Source organism: Carassius auratus, chromosome 34, assembly GCF_003368295.1.
Source record: "Carassius auratus strain Wakin chromosome 34, ASM336829v1, whole genome shotgun sequence".
In the NCBI taxonomy this organism is placed as follows: domain Eukaryota; kingdom Metazoa; phylum Chordata; class Actinopteri; order Cypriniformes; family Cyprinidae; genus Carassius; species Carassius auratus.
In genome coordinates this window covers 10389847-10407059 of record NC_039276.1, presented here as the reverse complement: position 1 = coordinate 10407059, position 17213 = coordinate 10389847, and the positions used below count along the sequence as shown (strand labels likewise).

Here is a 17213-nt window from a genome sequence, read left to right as displayed (position 1 = left end):
GCAACCTAATTAATATTCATAACCTTTAGCGTCACCATAGTAGGATTCGTAGTTTCGTATCCTCCTCTGTATTTGATGCACAGAATTGTCATCTCTTACGAAAAGCCATCATCATCGCCTCAACCTCGCTAGCCTGACGTACGAATGATTCATTCTAATGAATCTTTTCTGTAAATGACTCGGTCACACTGATAACTCCGACGCATACGTGAATCATTTTATGAACCGACCCGTTCGAACAAACTGATTCGCTAAAATAAATTAGTTCTCAACACTAGTCCTCTCTGGTTACTCGCAGAATACATATATCTCGTCTTTTGGAGTATATACATTTACAATAAAATGCATTCATTATAATAATGTCGACAGTTATTCTGTTTGTAGCTTACGAAGTTAAAAGAAAGAATATAGAACATGACCCTGACAAATGAAATGTTAAAGAGAACATTTTCAGTCAAGATCAGCCCAAGCATTCAGTGCAGTCCACAATAAAGCACCCCACTGTTTTCAATTTCATGGAAAACAGCAGATGTTATCAGAAAGGGTGAATGTAAAAATGTGTACAAATTGTGTCTGAAATGTTCTAAAGTATGTCCTCGCATTGCTTTAGTCTGAGAAACTCCAGCACCCTCATGTTCGTACAAAACCACAAATGACAATCTTACATCTGCTGTGTTGTCTGAGCACAATGTGGGAAATAAGCAAACTAAATCTCATATAATGAATGCATCTAAATCCAGATATACCCTTTCACAAGGAAATTAAACACACAGAGAGAGATAAAAACCAATGCCAAAGCATTTAACTACAGGTTAAAGCAAGAAATATTCCCTGTGCAAAGGTCTTAGTTCACACTGCAGCACAACTGTTTTTGTTTTTTCAATTAAAATATTAGAACCGACTTTCCACGAACAACTTTGTTTGAAACTTGATCAGTTTGTTCTGTCTTGAGAGGAAATTACTACAGAAAGTGTAGGTGGAATAAAATCAAGACTTCTTTTGATTGTGCTAAACAAATGACAGAGGAGATCACGGTCCTTTAATACACAAAACTTTTATTCAGCCAAACTAAGCAACATTATAATAAGAACAGATGTGTGACTGAGCAAGAGCGAGCTTGACAGACCAAGACACAAGTCTCAAGTTAAAAGACTTACTGAAGATAAATCACATTCCTCAGAAACTCTGCTACGATATTTACGGTCACTGTGTATGGTGCCACTCCATAAAAACAACAAAAAAATCTAATCCAAAGACCTAAAGGTGTCACATTTGACATTCTTTTTTTGGACATTTTTCTGTTCTTTCATAAGAAATGAATTTTAGACCACATAATTTGTGGTACTTCTTGTAATCTACCAGAGAACATAAAAAAGACCTATAAATCATGAATTAGACACAGATACAGGAGAAGAGAGAGTGCACATGTAAGGGTAATTATATTCACAGGAAGTACTCCAGCTCATAGCGAACGTATGAGTTCTTCTCATCATTGTAGACAAGAGGATAATGTGCGATCAGTGCATCCTGGGAGCCAATATAGATGGAGTTGTAGATCTTCCAGTACACATCACGCACTTTGCGTGCAGGATGGAACAAACCCTATTGAGGTAGAATACACATTTTGCCATTAGATAAGTCAATGATAAAAATCACAAAAAAAAAAAAAAAGTGTAAAAAAAGTGTACTGATTCCATGTTGGAAGGGAAATGTACCTGCAAGCAATACTGCAGCATGCGGCAGGGTCCAATTGCCACCCGCAGACCCTCGAGGGCCCCCATGACGGCTTGGATAACATGAGGAGACGTTTCGAAGACATTTGGCCAAACATAGTTGAGCAAATGATTGAGAGAATCTTCACAGCCAAAGCCATAAACTCCCAGAGACATATGCTGCACCACAGCACTGGCTGTCTGCCTGTGTACAAGATCCCTGCGATGGAGCACAAATACAGAAAGTCTTAGAAGACTACTGAAAACAATCTGCATGTTTTAAGCGGCAGCTCTCGTGAAAAGCAGTAATTATTTTCCCAGCTTACCGGTCCATCAGAGCATCCTCCAACAAAGGAGTGACAGCGTAGATATAATCTTTGCCCATTTCACCAATGTACTCGAACAGAAAGGACAGAGACTTTAGGACACCGTTCTGAACATTTAGCTCGGGAACACGGTACTCGTTCATCAACGCAGGAAGCACAGTGAAAGGCGAACACGTCTCAGCCACGATAGCGATGGCTACCGTTGTGCACACACGGTTCTGACGCTCCTGCACCTTCAGATTGTTGAGCAACGTTGCCAGCACATCGTGAGGACTAGAGAATTAAGAACGGAACAAGTTCAAAATCAACATTTTTAAACCTCTAATGACAGATTCGGTGTTACTGAGAAGGAATTTGTGTTTTACCCAATGGCCTTGGCAATGTAACCGAAGGTATTGACAGTAGCTCTGCGGATGGCCTTCTTGTGGGCTTTCAACAACTCCAACAATTCAAAACAGATGCGCATCCATTCCCTGGCAGACACATACTCTGCACCCCTGCAAAGGACAAGATGATGTGTTCAGGGAGGCATTATTAAAATATTTCAAATGTTAAGAGCTCACATTCTGCAGGGAACTGTAGGACTGACCTGTCAGCGATTCTGCCCACTAGATCAATGCAGTTCTCTTGCACCTTCTCATGTCTGTTCTTCAAGATGGGAGTCAAACGTGGAAGCAAGTCCTTGATAGGCGGCGTCATCTTGTGCATACCTGCCAAAGCGATATTTACACACTTATTCATACAAAAAAGGAAAGCAGGAGGAAAAACTCAAATTTATGCAATGCACTGAAATTATTTTAAAATTAGAATAGACGATGTTTGCAAAAATAAAATGTACAAAATAAAGATTCTGTAATTGAGTTCGGGTAATTTGTGGTCATGGGGAAATGTTCTGCACAAAGTTTAATACTTAGGGTTAGACCAGTAATGTAGCACTTTGACCAGCACTCACCAATAACATTGACAATAGCTTTAAGGGCTCCAAGAATGCTACCGAGCACTTCGGGGTATTCTTCTCCCAGATACTCATATAACACTACACCCAGATGGCCCATGAGCTTTTCCTACAAGGAAAATTCCAGAGCAAGATATTAGTATACAGTATCGTTTAACCAATCCAGTAATGTCCAGTCCAGAAATGTACATATGGCAATCCTCACCTCTTGGCATGTCTTCATGACCACCGCTGTACGAGAAATCAGGTCAGCAGCCTGTTGACGGACTTTGGCGGATTTATTGTTCAGACGCCACAGCACTGTACCGCAGATCTGAGGCAAGTACGGTTTAACTCTCTTACCCAGGGCATTTACCACCGTACCGAAGCCGTTTAGCATCACAGAGTCCTGGAGATAACAGGGGAGATTATGATGTAAGATCATAACATAACAGAGCAGGATATCTTAGATGCAGCAAAGTCTGTAACGCACCTCAGTGGTCTGTTCCTGGAAGGCGTACAGGATACCGTCAATAAGCTGCTCCTCCAGTTTGTGATCAATGTCAGCTGCACCAAGGTTGCCCATGATTTTCTCAATGGTCTCCATGACCATTTTTCTGTACTGTTCAGCTTCATCCTTCAGGTCATCCACGATACGGGAAATAATCTCAGCTGCCCCCACCTTATTAGCCAGCTCCACTGTAGTGTCCACTAACTGTTAAACAAGGAAAAAGACAAATCAAGGTTAAATGCGTGTTGTTAATGGTTAACGTTATTTCTAATTACATGATGATCTCACAAACCTGTCTGTAGTTGCGCCTATCCAATGCCATTCGGTGCTGCCAGAAATGTTTAAAGAAGGGGGGCAAAATCTCTGTTTTAATGTAATTCGCTTCCACACCATCTGTGCCACAGCACTGCTTCACCACCTGAAATGTGCAAGAAAAAACGTTTAGCCCAAAATGTTTTAGAAAGATTAAACTTTTCATGCTTCTGAATAGCTTCCAAGCCCACCTTGAGGACAATCTTCTTCATCTCCTCGTCGGGAGACTGGAACTCTCGAATGAGGATAAGCATCACTTCTCTGGTGTAATAGTTGGCATATTCAGCATCCATAAGAGGAATCAAATATCCAATGGCTTTCAAAAAGGCAGCAAGACCCTAAGACGACACAGAAAATACTGTTAAAAGCGTAGTTACTAAGAATCTTTGGGTTGCAGCCCAAAATGTAAATTTGAAAGCAAATATTACAAATGAGGTCAAATTTTTTGTTGACCAAACACATGCTCACCTTGCCTCTGTGTTGCCTGATACCTTTCCAAAGAGGTTTCAGCACAGAATCAAAAGACTCAATACCGTATGGTGTAGCAGCTTCAGCCAGGGCAGCGATAGCCAGAGCGCTGATGGTTCGCACTTTCTGCTGCTCATCCACGAGACCTGAGAAAAAAAAATGAACAGCTCGAGACTGGCCCATACAGAAGACAATATAAAAGACTTTTGGTACACCCACATTTAGAAAGATTAAGACCAAAACACCATACTAACCATGCTCTATAATCTCCACCAAGCTGCGGAGATGGGGCAGGATAGCACAGCCCATGAGAATAGCGATCTGCTGTACGATCTTGATACCCGTGTGACGAGCCTGCCAGGATTTCTTGCTCTTGCAAACAGCCTTGAGGAAAGGCAGGAGAGATGGAATGCCCAGAGCAGACGCCACGACGGCGAAAGCACGAGCGGTCGTGTTTCTCACATACTCGTCCATGTTGTCAATGTCAGGCCTCATAGTGGAGATCATAGTGGCCAGACCAGCAGCCTGTGAAAGAAGAAATGCAGATTCAATTAAAGGCCTTTAAAATTTCTAAATTAATTCGACTACTGTTGGGATGCTGTTATCAACCAAAGATGATATTAACCATTTACGGTCAACCATCTTACCTTTGCCAAGTTGGAGATGATCTCTCTACCCTCTACTCTAGCATAGTAATCTTCATCAATCAGCAAGGGCTCAATCACCACAAGAATCTTCAAGAACAAACAGACAGGAATGTTAGAAAAGACACATGAAAGGTAATATATTTCTCCACCCAACTATTAAAATGAATGCTTATGAACTTACCTTGTGTACATATGGTCGAACCAAGTCATCAAGTTTGTACAGGATACGATCAATGACTTTGACCAAGAGATGACGCTCCTGGTCCTCCAGTGTTGGAGACATCAGCAATGGCAGGATCTGGTTAAAAAGGGGACCTGCACCAAACTCTCGGGCTTTATCGGTGATTTGACGAAGAGCAGCCTGAAAGGAGAGAGCTAGTTAGAGATCCTTGTTTTATGATTATGCGTGTTACAGTCCATCAAGTGTGAGAGAGGATAATTACCTTTCTCATGGGAGGCGTTCCATTCTTGATCTTCAGGAGCAGCTTCATGATCTTGCGTTCTTTCTGTTCTTCTGGACTGAGGGTGGACTCGTCAACTTCAACCTGAAGCAGAGATCGGATGATCGGTCAAAAATATATATTTTTTGTAATGATTTATATAATAATGATGTTATGATTTTTTTATTGACTACGTTTTGATAATGCTACTAATGCTGTTATTACTAATAATATTTACATTTACATTTATGCATTTAACAGACGCTATTCTCCAAAGCGACTTACAGTGCTATCAATTTTTTACCTATCATGTGATCTCGTGGAATCGAACCCCAACCCTGAACTTGATAGCACAATGCTCTACAAATTGAGCTACAGGAACGCTGGTTTAGTAGTGCTTGTAAAGCATCACTATAATTATCTTGCATACTTTTTTCTTTCCATACAAATTTCCTGCAGCATGTCACAGGTCCATGAATGAGGTATCAAATCATTGGGCTTAATGAAAACACTATTATGACTTTGATAAGTGATTATGCGTATGATCTTTGCACTTCACTCATAGGCTCATTTCACTAATAAGCAGTCAATAAATGGTGATATTCCAACTTCCTATCCATGCCTTAGCAACCAGTTACAGCACCCTAGGAACCACCCTAAAGACTTCGTTACACTGAAAAATAATAAGATGGATATCTCTGAATCTTAAAATTGTAGATACATGGGGATGGGCTCTTTGGACTCAAACTGGCAAGTTTTCTTTAAATATCACCCTGGTAATCTAGCCATTTAGAGCCCCCTAGTAACCATATAATATTATTGATCCAGTGATATCTCTATACCAGAACAACAGAGACATGAGGGTGGACTCAAATTTGAGTCAGACTGGCTAGTAGTCACCATGGAAGCGGTCTAAACACGTCATTGCAACTATTGAGAACACATCTAACACCCTTATGTTATAAAGCTATATCAGAACACCACAGTGACATCTGGGTTGTCACTTTTGACTCTGACTGTCAGTAGGCTTTAGCTATCATTTTGGTAACGGACTAGCCATGCTCAAGCAACCATTTAGAACATCCTAACAACTGTACAGTAAACCAAATATGTAGGGCTGCATAATCAATTTCTAATGCCACAATTATGTAATCGCTCAAAGCTACAATAATTGTCCACTTAAGTAATTCTACACCTTTAAGATGTTTTTTCTTTCGAAAGGTTATCTTAAAAGTTTTTCCATTACTGTATTTTTAGTTTTAGGATAACATTACCATAGATATATTTTTTTTTAAAGAAGAAACCAATCCAATGTATAGATGACATTTGAGGCTTAATACTATAGAAAAGTTCAGTTAGTGTGCTTTCAGCTTGTTTATTTTGACCTAAAAGTAAGGCATGTGGATAGAGATTGGTAGCCAATTAATTGGAGCATACCTAGTAATTAATAACTGCAATTACAATTTCAAGGGAATAATCGACAATTATGATTTGTCATAATTGTGCAGCCCTAACCACAGCATGCACCACTCACATTTTCTTCAGAATTATAAAAAAAAGAAAGAAAAAGTGTTTTGCATTTTTTTTTAGTACTATTACTAATTACTTTTAATATGAATATTAATAACTTATTTAAAATTTTATAATATTTTTAAAGATTTACATTTATTTTTACATTTAATAAATAAATACAAAAATGTATGCATTTAGCAGACGCTTTTATCCAAAGCGACTTACAGTGCATTCAGGTTAACATGTTTTACCGAACATTTTTAAAAAGAATCCCAAAATTCCCAGGTTTTCCACAACCCTAGGATTCCTGGTGTACAATGAACTCACCAGAAGTTTATCAAAATACTGGATGTCATCTGGCTTGAGGAAGGGCAGGTTTCCAGAGGGCTGATCATTGACTTGTTTCATAGATCTGTCCTCTGTTTGCATGTGGAAGCCAGTCATGCCTCCGATGGGCGTGGGGGTTGCAGCTAACTTACGGGCTGGGGTGCGAATGGGCACATAGCCTGCTGGTGGAGGCAGTACCTAGGTAAATTGGTAGATGAAAACCAGTTAACAACAACAAAATATAAAATTAATTTTCAGACAGAAAAAAAGGTATTCTGTAGATATCAATATGGTTACATACTTTGTATCCTTCTGGAAACATGGCATCAAGTTCATCATCAGTCAATGGGCGATTCCTCTCATCAATCTCTCGTTCCCAACGCCAGGCCTGCAGCTGTTCTGGGGTCATGCTCATCAGGTGACCTGTAAACATTGAAAACTTTACAGCAACTTCCACAAAATGACCATCCCCAACCAAAAAAACCTACAACATCAAGACTGCATTTATATACAACAGTATCGGTCCAGTACCTGGGGTGGGTGTGGCCATATTCATAGCAGGTGTGCCAAGAGGGGTTTTTCCAGGGGTGAGCAGAGGAGTTGAAGAGCCCATCTGACTGACTGGTGTTTCATCCCATCTTGACTTCCTTTTGCTTGCACCTGGGGTGGGCGTCTCACCCACTGACTCATCTCCTCTATCTGTACGTGGAGTCTCAGCCCAGCCACTGCCATGGCCAGGTGTCTCTAAAACACACAAAATAAAACGGTTTTAAATCACTAGGCTTTAAATAACTACTGTTAGAAAATGCACAACAAGCTGAACAGAAAATAAAAGACCTCTCTCTGTCTTTGGTGTCTCATCCCAGCGGTTCTTGCGCACACTGGAAGTGGCCCCTCCATGGCCGGGAGTAGCATGTCCAGGGGTGTCTCGACCCGGTGTGGCAGCTCCAGCTGGGGTGTGGCTTGGTGTGGGCTCCCACATACGGGTGCTTGGAGTGGCTCCCGGGGTCTCGCTACCTTTGGCACGGCCAGGTGTCTCATCCCAGCGACTGTTGGAAGGTGTGTGTCCTGGAGTCTGGGTAAAGAGAAGAACAGGATTATCAATATCATATATAATGAGCAATTGGGTTGTGCCGATAGACGATAGCATCATGTATCGACGCAAGCAGATATCTCTGTCGATAGTCAAGACGATATTAGGCTCATTCTATTAATTTATTTTTTTTATTAGGCAGCCTATTGTAATTCGGCTATCAAACTGCCCAGCTATTTCACTTCAGCACAGCATTTCACACACGCAAACAAACACACACACACAGCGCGCGTGCAAAAGAGGATTAGAGCCCTTCCCTGAAGAAGTGTAACAGTTTGACTCTGATAACTCGTTAAATCCATGACAACAATTTGCTTTTCTCATACATGAGATTAACACTTTCTTGGCGTTACAAATAAAGTAAAGACAATAACAAGGTGGCAGAGCAAACTCATCCCTAGTGTTTCTCACGTAGTCCTTCTCTTAAAGACTGATCACTTATAACGCACACTGGTCATGATGTAGAAGGACTACGTGGGAACCACTATGGATGATAAGTTCGCTCTGCTGTCTTGTTATTATTTTCATGCACTCCGCAATGTAATGTGATGCATGCAAAAAACAGTTTTGGCCGTTACAAAGTCTACATCTACAAACAGGCGTACACTGTCTGCAGATATGAGGCATTTCATTGCACTTTAACAAGTAATCTGAACGGCCTATGGCTATATATGTGCAATATTTTAAACGAGCCCTCACTAACTGAGTTTAATGCCACAGTTGTGTTAGAACGCATCTCATTCTTGTTTCTGTGGTGGTGCGTAGAGCTCATCCGGAGCGCTGTATGACTGATGCATCAGTTCATCAATTCAACTTTACTCCAAATATATGAACTCCCCTGTTTTGAAGACTTTATATTTAACGTGTTCGTTTATGTCCAATATTAGTGTTTGGGGAAGTCGTGGGCTAATGGTTAGAGTGTTGGACTCCCAATCGAAGGGTTGTGGGTTCTAGTCTCGGGCCGGATGGAATTGTGGGTGGGGGGAGTGCATGTACAGCTCTCTCTCCACCTTCAATACCACGACTTAGGTGCCCTTGAGCAAGGCATCGAACCCCCAACTGCTCCCCGGGCGCCGCAGCATAAATGGCTGCCCACTGCTCCGGGTGTGTGCTCACAGTGTGTGTGTGTTCACTGCTCTGTGTATGTGCGCATTTCGGATGGGTTAAATGCAGAGCACAAATTCTGAGTATGGGTCACCATACTTGGCTGAATGTCACTTCACTTTCACTTTAAACTGTTGGACTTTAAATTAAATCTACTATCGATTTTCACCATTGACATTTAGACTGCTAACTTCTGTGCGCAGACGTGGCAGATTTGTCACAGGACACGTGATAAGACAGTTGCGTCCTATATATGAACTAGCTGTTTTAAACACAGTATTTTTATATTTAACTTTAGTTTATTGGTATGTTTGAAAGTATATACATATTTTTTTTATTATCTGTGATTAGATAGGCTCTCTCTCGTGCACCTGCGTGGTTTTAAACACCAAGTAGTTTCGCTATGACAAGAACAAAGAGTCTCTCTCTTGCTCCACCCATGCACGATAATATTGTGTATCGTTGATCTCACGGGCTGATGATATGAAAAATGGCCAAAGCGCCCAACACTAATGAGAAATATATATATATATATATATATATATATATATATATATGGCATTTTATTTCATTTAGATGAAGAAATAATACATTAAAATAATTGTTAGGTGCAACCCTGGTGCGGTTAAAGAAAACGGACTCACATCAGAACCTCCATCTGCCTGGTCCCAACTGGACACTTTTTTGGGTGTGGTGTTGCTGGGGGTGTGGTCAGCTGTCTGGTCCCAGCGCCGTTTGCGTTTGGCCGCAGCAGCCTGAGATGCAGCAGAGCCATTCACTGCTTTCAGCTCTCCAGATTTTGCTTTCTCTAGCATCTGCAGCCTGATTTCTCTCTGAAGAAAACACATTGAATGTTTTAGTCAAACAGAAACATCTCTCAATCTACCTTTTTTTTTTTATTAACATTTCAGTTTCACTAAAAGTCTGTTAACTACCTCTTCTTTGGACAGATGTTGCTCCTTCATAACATCCATGTATGTCCTGACCTGCATCTTGGGGTCCGGTGTTTTGCCCCCTATGCGAAAGAGCACCAACATGATGCGAGACGGTCAATCCAAGTTAGTCTCAAAACCAGCGTTTTCACACACAAAGCACTACAGTCAACTGTCCCTGAATAGATGGCCTTAAATGTTTAAATTAATATCCTCTCATAACACAAAACAACCCTAGATAATAAAAGCTAAGCACTCTTAGTATACAGTCATACATTAAGAACAGGCAGGTACAAAGAGGTTTCAGTTGCTTTTAAGAGGAGATAAGCAGAGGATATAGCCATCACTGATGCAGGGTCCTGGGCTGTGCTCTCCAGAATACGTACACTTTCAGTGCCAAGGGTCCCTCTGCAGTCAGACTTCAACCGGCAGAAAAGAAGCCTAGAAAATTTCTCTTTACCATTAGTAACACTTTGGAAAAGGGTTTGAACTCACACACACAATAGCATACCACCTGTTCTGCTCTTGTAAATCATTTAAAAACAAATAGGGGAAAAACCACTATGCAAAATTGTAAAATGTATTGTACTATACGTGTTGCAGCCAGAGACACTGAACACTGATGGGGAATGCTAATATAATCTTTCAATTTAAATCAGAAACAAGTTAAGAACTTAAAATGCACAGACGTGCATACTTGTATATCTGGTTTCATTCAAAAAAATATATCTACGATGAATTGGCATGAACAGTTCAAATGAGAAAGGAGGACATGAAGTTGAGAAGAGACAATTTGTCCTTGATGAGGCTTTGAAACCATATATAACTTCATAAAAGCAAGAAAAATATTTAATGACACCATTTTGTATTCCCCTGAAAGACCCTCTGGCCACACACCAGAGCAAAACTACTAACTACGGTCTTGATTTATCTGATAAACACGCTGCTTTTTGTTGACCATAACCTACACAGGACGAGTTGCTGCACCCTTAAGAGAGTGCAGACAGGACTGGCATAGCAGTACTGCTGTAGGAGAGAAATTAAGGACAGTTAGTATGGGCCTGTGGAATCTTGGTACACAGATTCTTCAATAGATATATATCTCTATTTTATGACAATAAAATAGAAATATATTTACACAACAGTTTTGTAAAGCTTCCTCTGTCTGGGACTACATGCAAGATGTTTTGCCTGATCCAGAATCAATTGCCTCCCATAATCTGACCCCGACTGATGCAGTTTGAGTGCGTGCAGCCTGTTGTAACATGTTCTGAAGTTCCTAAATTCCTTGCTAATTTGTATTGGTATGAGCACCCACAGGCCAAAGGTTTAAATATACTAATATGGCTGGAAAACATTTTATTGGATGTTCAATTTGGCCTCACTAGGATTTGTACAAACTACAATCGGCAAGCACAGTAAATTGTCAAGTTTGTCCACAGGCGCCTCAAGATTATTTAGTGTTTTTGGAAACATTACTGACTTTGACACATCATGGGTGTCTAGCCAACATGCCACTGGGCATATACAGAGTATATTATGAAACAAGAGAAAAGTGAAAAGAAAACTGAAAGGAACTGCCCAATGAAGTACACTGCAGTGTCTGGCATTATTTAACTTAAAACTGTATGTGTTTGAGCTGTCTGACTATTGTATTTTGCCTGTTTCACACCAGAGAAAAAAAAAAACCCACAAAAACAAACTTAACCCTTCGAACAACACACCTACCTGCAACCTATGTCGTGATGGGACAAATTAAACCACCCAATCAACTGTCTCCCAAAACTTTTGCTGCCTGACTCATTTAAAGGGTTAGTTCAGCCAAAAAGGAAAATTATGTCATTTATGACTCCCCCTTATATCGTTCCAAAGCCGTAAGAACTCCATTCATCTTCGGAACACAGTTTAAGATATTTTTGATTTAGTCCGAGAGCTCTCAGTCCCTCCATTAAAACTGTGTGTACGGTATACTGTCCATGTCCAGAAAGGTAATAAAAACATCTTCAAAGTAGTCCATGTAAAATCAAAAAATTCTAACGGACCCTCTGAAGCATCAGAAACCCATTTTGGTCCAAAAATAGCAAAAACTACAACTTTATTCAGCATTGTCTTCACTTCCGTATCTGTTGTGAGAGAGTTCAAAACACTGCAGTGTAGTAATATCCAGTTCGCGAACAAATCACTCAATCTAACTGCATGTTCTTGAACCAGTTCACCGAATCGAACTGAATCGTTTGAAATGGTTCGCTTCTCCAGTAAGCATTAACCACAAATGACATAAGCTGTTAACTTTTTAATGCGGCTGACACTCCCTCTGAGTTCAAACAAACCAATGTCCCGGAGTAATTAATGTACTCAAACAGTACACTGACTGAACTGCTGTGAAGAGAGAACTGAAGATGAACACCGAGCCGAGCCAGATAATGAACAAAAGACTGACTTGTTCTCGAGTCAAGAACCGTTTCTGTCGGATGCGTCCGATTTCGAGAACCGAGGAGCAGATGATACTGCGCATGTGTGATTCAGCATGACGCAAACCGACACACAGAGCACCTGAACCGAACTGGTTCTTTTGGTGATTGATTCTGAACTGAATCTGTGCTAATGTTATGAGCGTGTGTAAAGCGAAAGCTTGATTAAGGGCAATCATTACCAATGACGTCATTACGTAGATCGTAAAAGAACCGGTGAACCGTTTTCTTCAACCGGTTTATTGAATCGAACTGTCCGGAAGAACCGGTTCGCGGAAAAGAACCGAACTTCCCATCACTACTGGTGATCCGACAACCGATTCAACCAGTTCTTGACTCGAGAATGATCGAGTCACTCATTCGTTCGTTATCTGGCTCGGCTCGGTGTTCATCTTCAGTTCTCTCTTCACAGCAGTTCAGTCAGTATACTGTTTGGGTACATGAATTACTCCAGGATTATGGTTTGTTTTAACTCAGAGGGAGTGTCAGCCACATTAAAAAAAGTTAACAGCTTATGTCATTTGTGGATTAATGCTTATTGGAGATGCTAACCGTTTCAAACTTTCATTCAGTTCGATTCGGTGAACTGGTTCAAGAAGGAAAAACAGCAGATCTGTGACATCAGGTGGAACTTTTGGAAAAGCAGCGATAGAGTGTTTCCTTGGTTACCGCTATAAACAAAGTAGCACTGTGCTTATGGACTTTAAATGCATTATACAGAGGCAGTTCCCCACAGAGATGCATTTGTAGAAACCCCCAATTTATTATTTAGGATTTTCTTCTGCAGTTCGTGAGCAAGTCCAGAACAGAAAACGGTTGAAAAATAAACAAATGGCCAGTCGACCAGTATAATCTGTTCTACACTGCATCAATTAAATAAGCCCCTTTCACACTGCCATTCCGGCAAATACAGGGGTAAAGTGTTCCTGTAATTGTTCCCTGGTCGCTAGATTTGGCACTTTCACACTGCCAGTGATGACCCGGTATATGTGCGTGCTTTCACACACAACCCTTGAAGATCCCGTAACGACACGTGACATCAGCGCGTGACGTGTAATGTACGAGTCGACAAAGCTTGGCACGTTATACTTTAACTGAAGCAAGCAAACGATCTCTGCGTCAGCGCGGAAAGTGAGGAACTAACTGATCTCTGCTTCATTACAGTTTGCACATATGTTTTCGTCGCGAATGTTGATCTTCCTTCAAAACAGCTGGTAAAAGAGTCGCACGATAACGCACGTCATCACTTCGATACGGAATTAGATCTGGCTTTTGTTCACACAGCGCTCGTTCCGGATCGATTACCGCAATGTTACTATGTCCCCGACCCGGGTTCGATTCGGTAATCAATTCCGGGACGTGGTTGCTTTCACACAGAAGGCGACCAGGCAATGTTACGGGAATATTGCGGGTCCGACGTGCAGTGTGAAAGGGGCTATACAGATTCACAATTGTTAATGCTAACAAAGTTACTCGCCGATATTCTGACATCATTTTGTATGAATTTGTCTGTTCCAGCACAAGATGCGGCTCTCTGTGCATGCTGTACACACAAAACAGTTTGCGAGTACTGAATGGAGTTGTCTTTTGCAGCTTGCTTGAATGCTTTAAAATCACTTAGAATTTTTAATTAGAAAGGCTTAAAAACACCTCCAAATGATCACAAATCATTTGATGCAAATGAAACACCTTTCATGGCGACACAGCAGTGGCCCGACAAATTCGTCAACTGTCCCAAGCTTTTTTCATGATGGCCCTGGGCCATGGGGCAGTCTTTATTGTCGAGCCCTGGTCTAACAGGTCAGTTGAATCCAGGGAGCAAGTTGTTGGGTGGTGTTCAAAGGGTTAAGCAACAAACAAAATTGGTCTGGACCAGAACTGGTCATTGGCAGAGTAAATGCTGATCGGCATGGACAGATAAAATAAACAGAGGAGAATGGTGGTGTAAAATTTACCATCAGCAAATGGATCGTGCCGCTCTGGGGAGATGATCATCTTTTGTCTGCGTTTCTTGTACTCGTCCTCACGGTCTGAAATCTTCTGTGGTCTGTGTTCAGCAAAGGGATCATACTACAGAATGGGCAAAAAAAAAAAAAAAAATTATTGAATGATCACAGTTCTCTTTTAGATTCTTCTACAAATGCATTTGGGAAACCAAGAAATTAAGCTTGATTAATCAAAAAAAAGTTATAGGAACTCAAAGAAATAACATCTGTTAATTACCTGCTCATCTGACTGAGGAATGGAATTGAGTATTGCCACCGGTGCATGATATCCTGGTTTCTTCGGTCCAAGCAGACTTGTGGATGAATCTTCATCATCATCCTGAAATAAACATATTTGGATTCAGAAACTCTACACAGTACTTACACATGCTGACATAGGCTGATCTAACACTATTTAAAGTGTTATCACTTACATCTTCCTGCTCGTTGGCAGCAATTGAAGTCACATATCCAGCAAAGCGGCTGTCACTGCCTCCGTAGATCTCCTGGTCATAATATCCAGTGGAATCAAGCCCGACCCCCTGCTCAGCTCCCTCCACCAGGGCGGCTTTCATCCCCTGGATTTCCAGGATCTGAGCCTCAATGTCTAAGAAATAAAAAAAATACAACCAGAGATCAGAATCCCAAAATACCTATAAACAGTTGAGCAATAATTCATCTATGCCTCATATTACATATACTTACAGCAGTTAAACTCAATCAAGCATTGATATAAAATTCACCTTGATGTACTAATACAATAAAGTAATATACTAATCTTGTATAAATAATAATAATTAACATTTTGTTAGAGGAGCAAGAAACAGGACAATTATCCGCACAAGTAAATGTTTACATAAGCACGGTAAATAAACAGACAATGAATACTAATCATAATTCTAAACAGATATCACTCCATTGGATTTTTTTTAAATAAAGATAAACAACCTTATAAAGGTACATTTTGGTCTGTGTTTGCCTGCATGTTAGCAACGCCATTTTGGTTTTAATATATGTTTAATATGTTTAACCAGCGTATCTTAACATTAACTTCCAATCGTCTAAAGCGCATTTCTGCACATAAATATTACAAATAACTCATATCAAATCACAATACAAATTACTGGATGGTGTATTTGTTGATATTTCTCATGTGCGCCACGGTTAGGTTTGATTCAAAGAACAGACGCCATATTCTATTCACAGCCTCAAACTGACCTAATTCTACATTTTCTCGCTAATTCCTCTTCCTAGTACTAGAAAAGAACAGATACCCCAAATCCAATGTGGACATGTATGACAAAATCTGATATATTCTTCAATAAACTTTGAAATATGAATTTACCGTCATGTGTTTTGGCGATCTGCGCCATTTTCCTGCTGTTGTGTGAGCCTCAGTACCGGAAGGCCTTTGACTGCACATCCGACTCCAATGCGCTCACGAGCAGGCGCGTTCCCTGCGGCACCACCAATGCGCATGCGCAGAGCACAAAAAACTAGTCAAAACAGCTGGCAGACGTCAACACTGTTTAGTATACCCCCAGCTCTGCTTGAAAAATGTAGCTATAATACGGTAGATTTTGTGAGATTTCTTTGTACGTGCATTTTTGTTAGAGGCTCCGAGATACAGGTTAACTTAATTAATGATTTCAAATCCCAAAGTTTCTTGTCACCAGTCACATTTTCTTGGTCAAATGAACAGTAACAGTTACGCATACTATCATGAAAAGCGAAATAAATAAATAAATTATATTTTATATTTTTACATTAACAGTGTAATTAATTTTCTATTTATTAAAGCCAACATAATTCTAATCAAGTTAGTATTTTTAAGTATTTTACATTTATTCTAATATAATAACTGAAGCCAGTAAAAATTTAAACAACATATTTTATTTGTGAACGTTCAGTTATTCTTTTTAATAGTTAACTATTCTTTATTTTTATTTTTCGGACCATCAGTCATCAAAGCTCTGGAAATATTGGTCACAGACACAGAGACCAAGCTGATAACTCACTAAAAACTCCCACAGATCGTGTTTTCAAGTCATTTTTGTCAAGTCTTATTTTGATGTAACAAAGTGATTTTAAATATATAATTGTTTATATTATAAAGCAGGAGTGAGTGTGAAGCAAACAATGTATTTCGATTATTCCTAATTAAATAAAGATGAGGTCAGAAATAAGCATGCGTTTTTTAATAAAAAAAACAACCACTCACTTTGGAAAATACATTGTTGAAAAACATGTTCCAAACTGAATCAGGAGTAACGTATATTCTAATAGCAATTTCAGTTATGTAATGGCAAACAGCAGTCTTAGTTTAGATCAGCAGTTTTTTTTTCACTACAAGAGATATAATAAGGGACAGACATATGCATTTAAAACTATATAAAGTACTTCTTCCAAACCTTTTTTTTTTTCAATGTATTTTTTCCT

At 40.0% G+C, this 17213-nt stretch overlaps 1 protein-coding gene across 3 annotated transcripts; it reads right to left on the bottom strand.

Moving 5' to 3' along the window:
- Nucleotides 1-1034: 1034 nt before the first annotated feature.
- Nucleotides 1035-16231, bottom strand: LOC113053147 (splicing factor 3B subunit 1-like). Of its 3 annotated transcripts, XM_026217924.1 has the most exons (25): nucleotides 16120-16147; nucleotides 15209-15381; nucleotides 15013-15114; nucleotides 14745-14859; nucleotides 10322-10401; nucleotides 10031-10219; nucleotides 8027-8264; nucleotides 7721-7933; nucleotides 7491-7612; nucleotides 7190-7387; nucleotides 5354-5455; nucleotides 5092-5271; nucleotides 4911-4997; nucleotides 4518-4788; nucleotides 4264-4409; nucleotides 3987-4133; nucleotides 3776-3901; nucleotides 3466-3687; nucleotides 3199-3381; nucleotides 2991-3102; nucleotides 2628-2748; nucleotides 2404-2535; nucleotides 2039-2311; nucleotides 1716-1932; nucleotides 1035-1602 (listed from the first exon to the last, which is right to left on the bottom strand). In XM_026217924.1, exons 1-25 carry the CDS (start codon nucleotides 16145-16147, stop codon nucleotides 1444-1446), a joined length of 3936 nt encoding a protein of 1311 aa, XP_026073709.1. In that variant the 3' UTR covers nucleotides 1035-1443. The 3 variants fall into 3 exon arrangements, 2 of the variants coding, with proteins under 2 accessions (XP_026073709.1, XP_026073710.1); XM_026217925.1 differs by lacking the exons at nucleotides 14745-14859; nucleotides 15013-15114; nucleotides 15209-15381; nucleotides 16120-16147 and adding an exon at nucleotides 10705-12298 and having other exon boundaries at nucleotides 1347-1602; XR_003277171.1 differs by lacking the exons at nucleotides 1035-1602; nucleotides 1716-1932; nucleotides 2039-2311; ... (14 more) ...; nucleotides 7721-7933; nucleotides 8027-8264 and adding an exon at nucleotides 10705-10759 and having other exon boundaries at nucleotides 16120-16231.
- Between the last annotated feature and the right edge of the window lie 982 nt (nucleotides 16232-17213).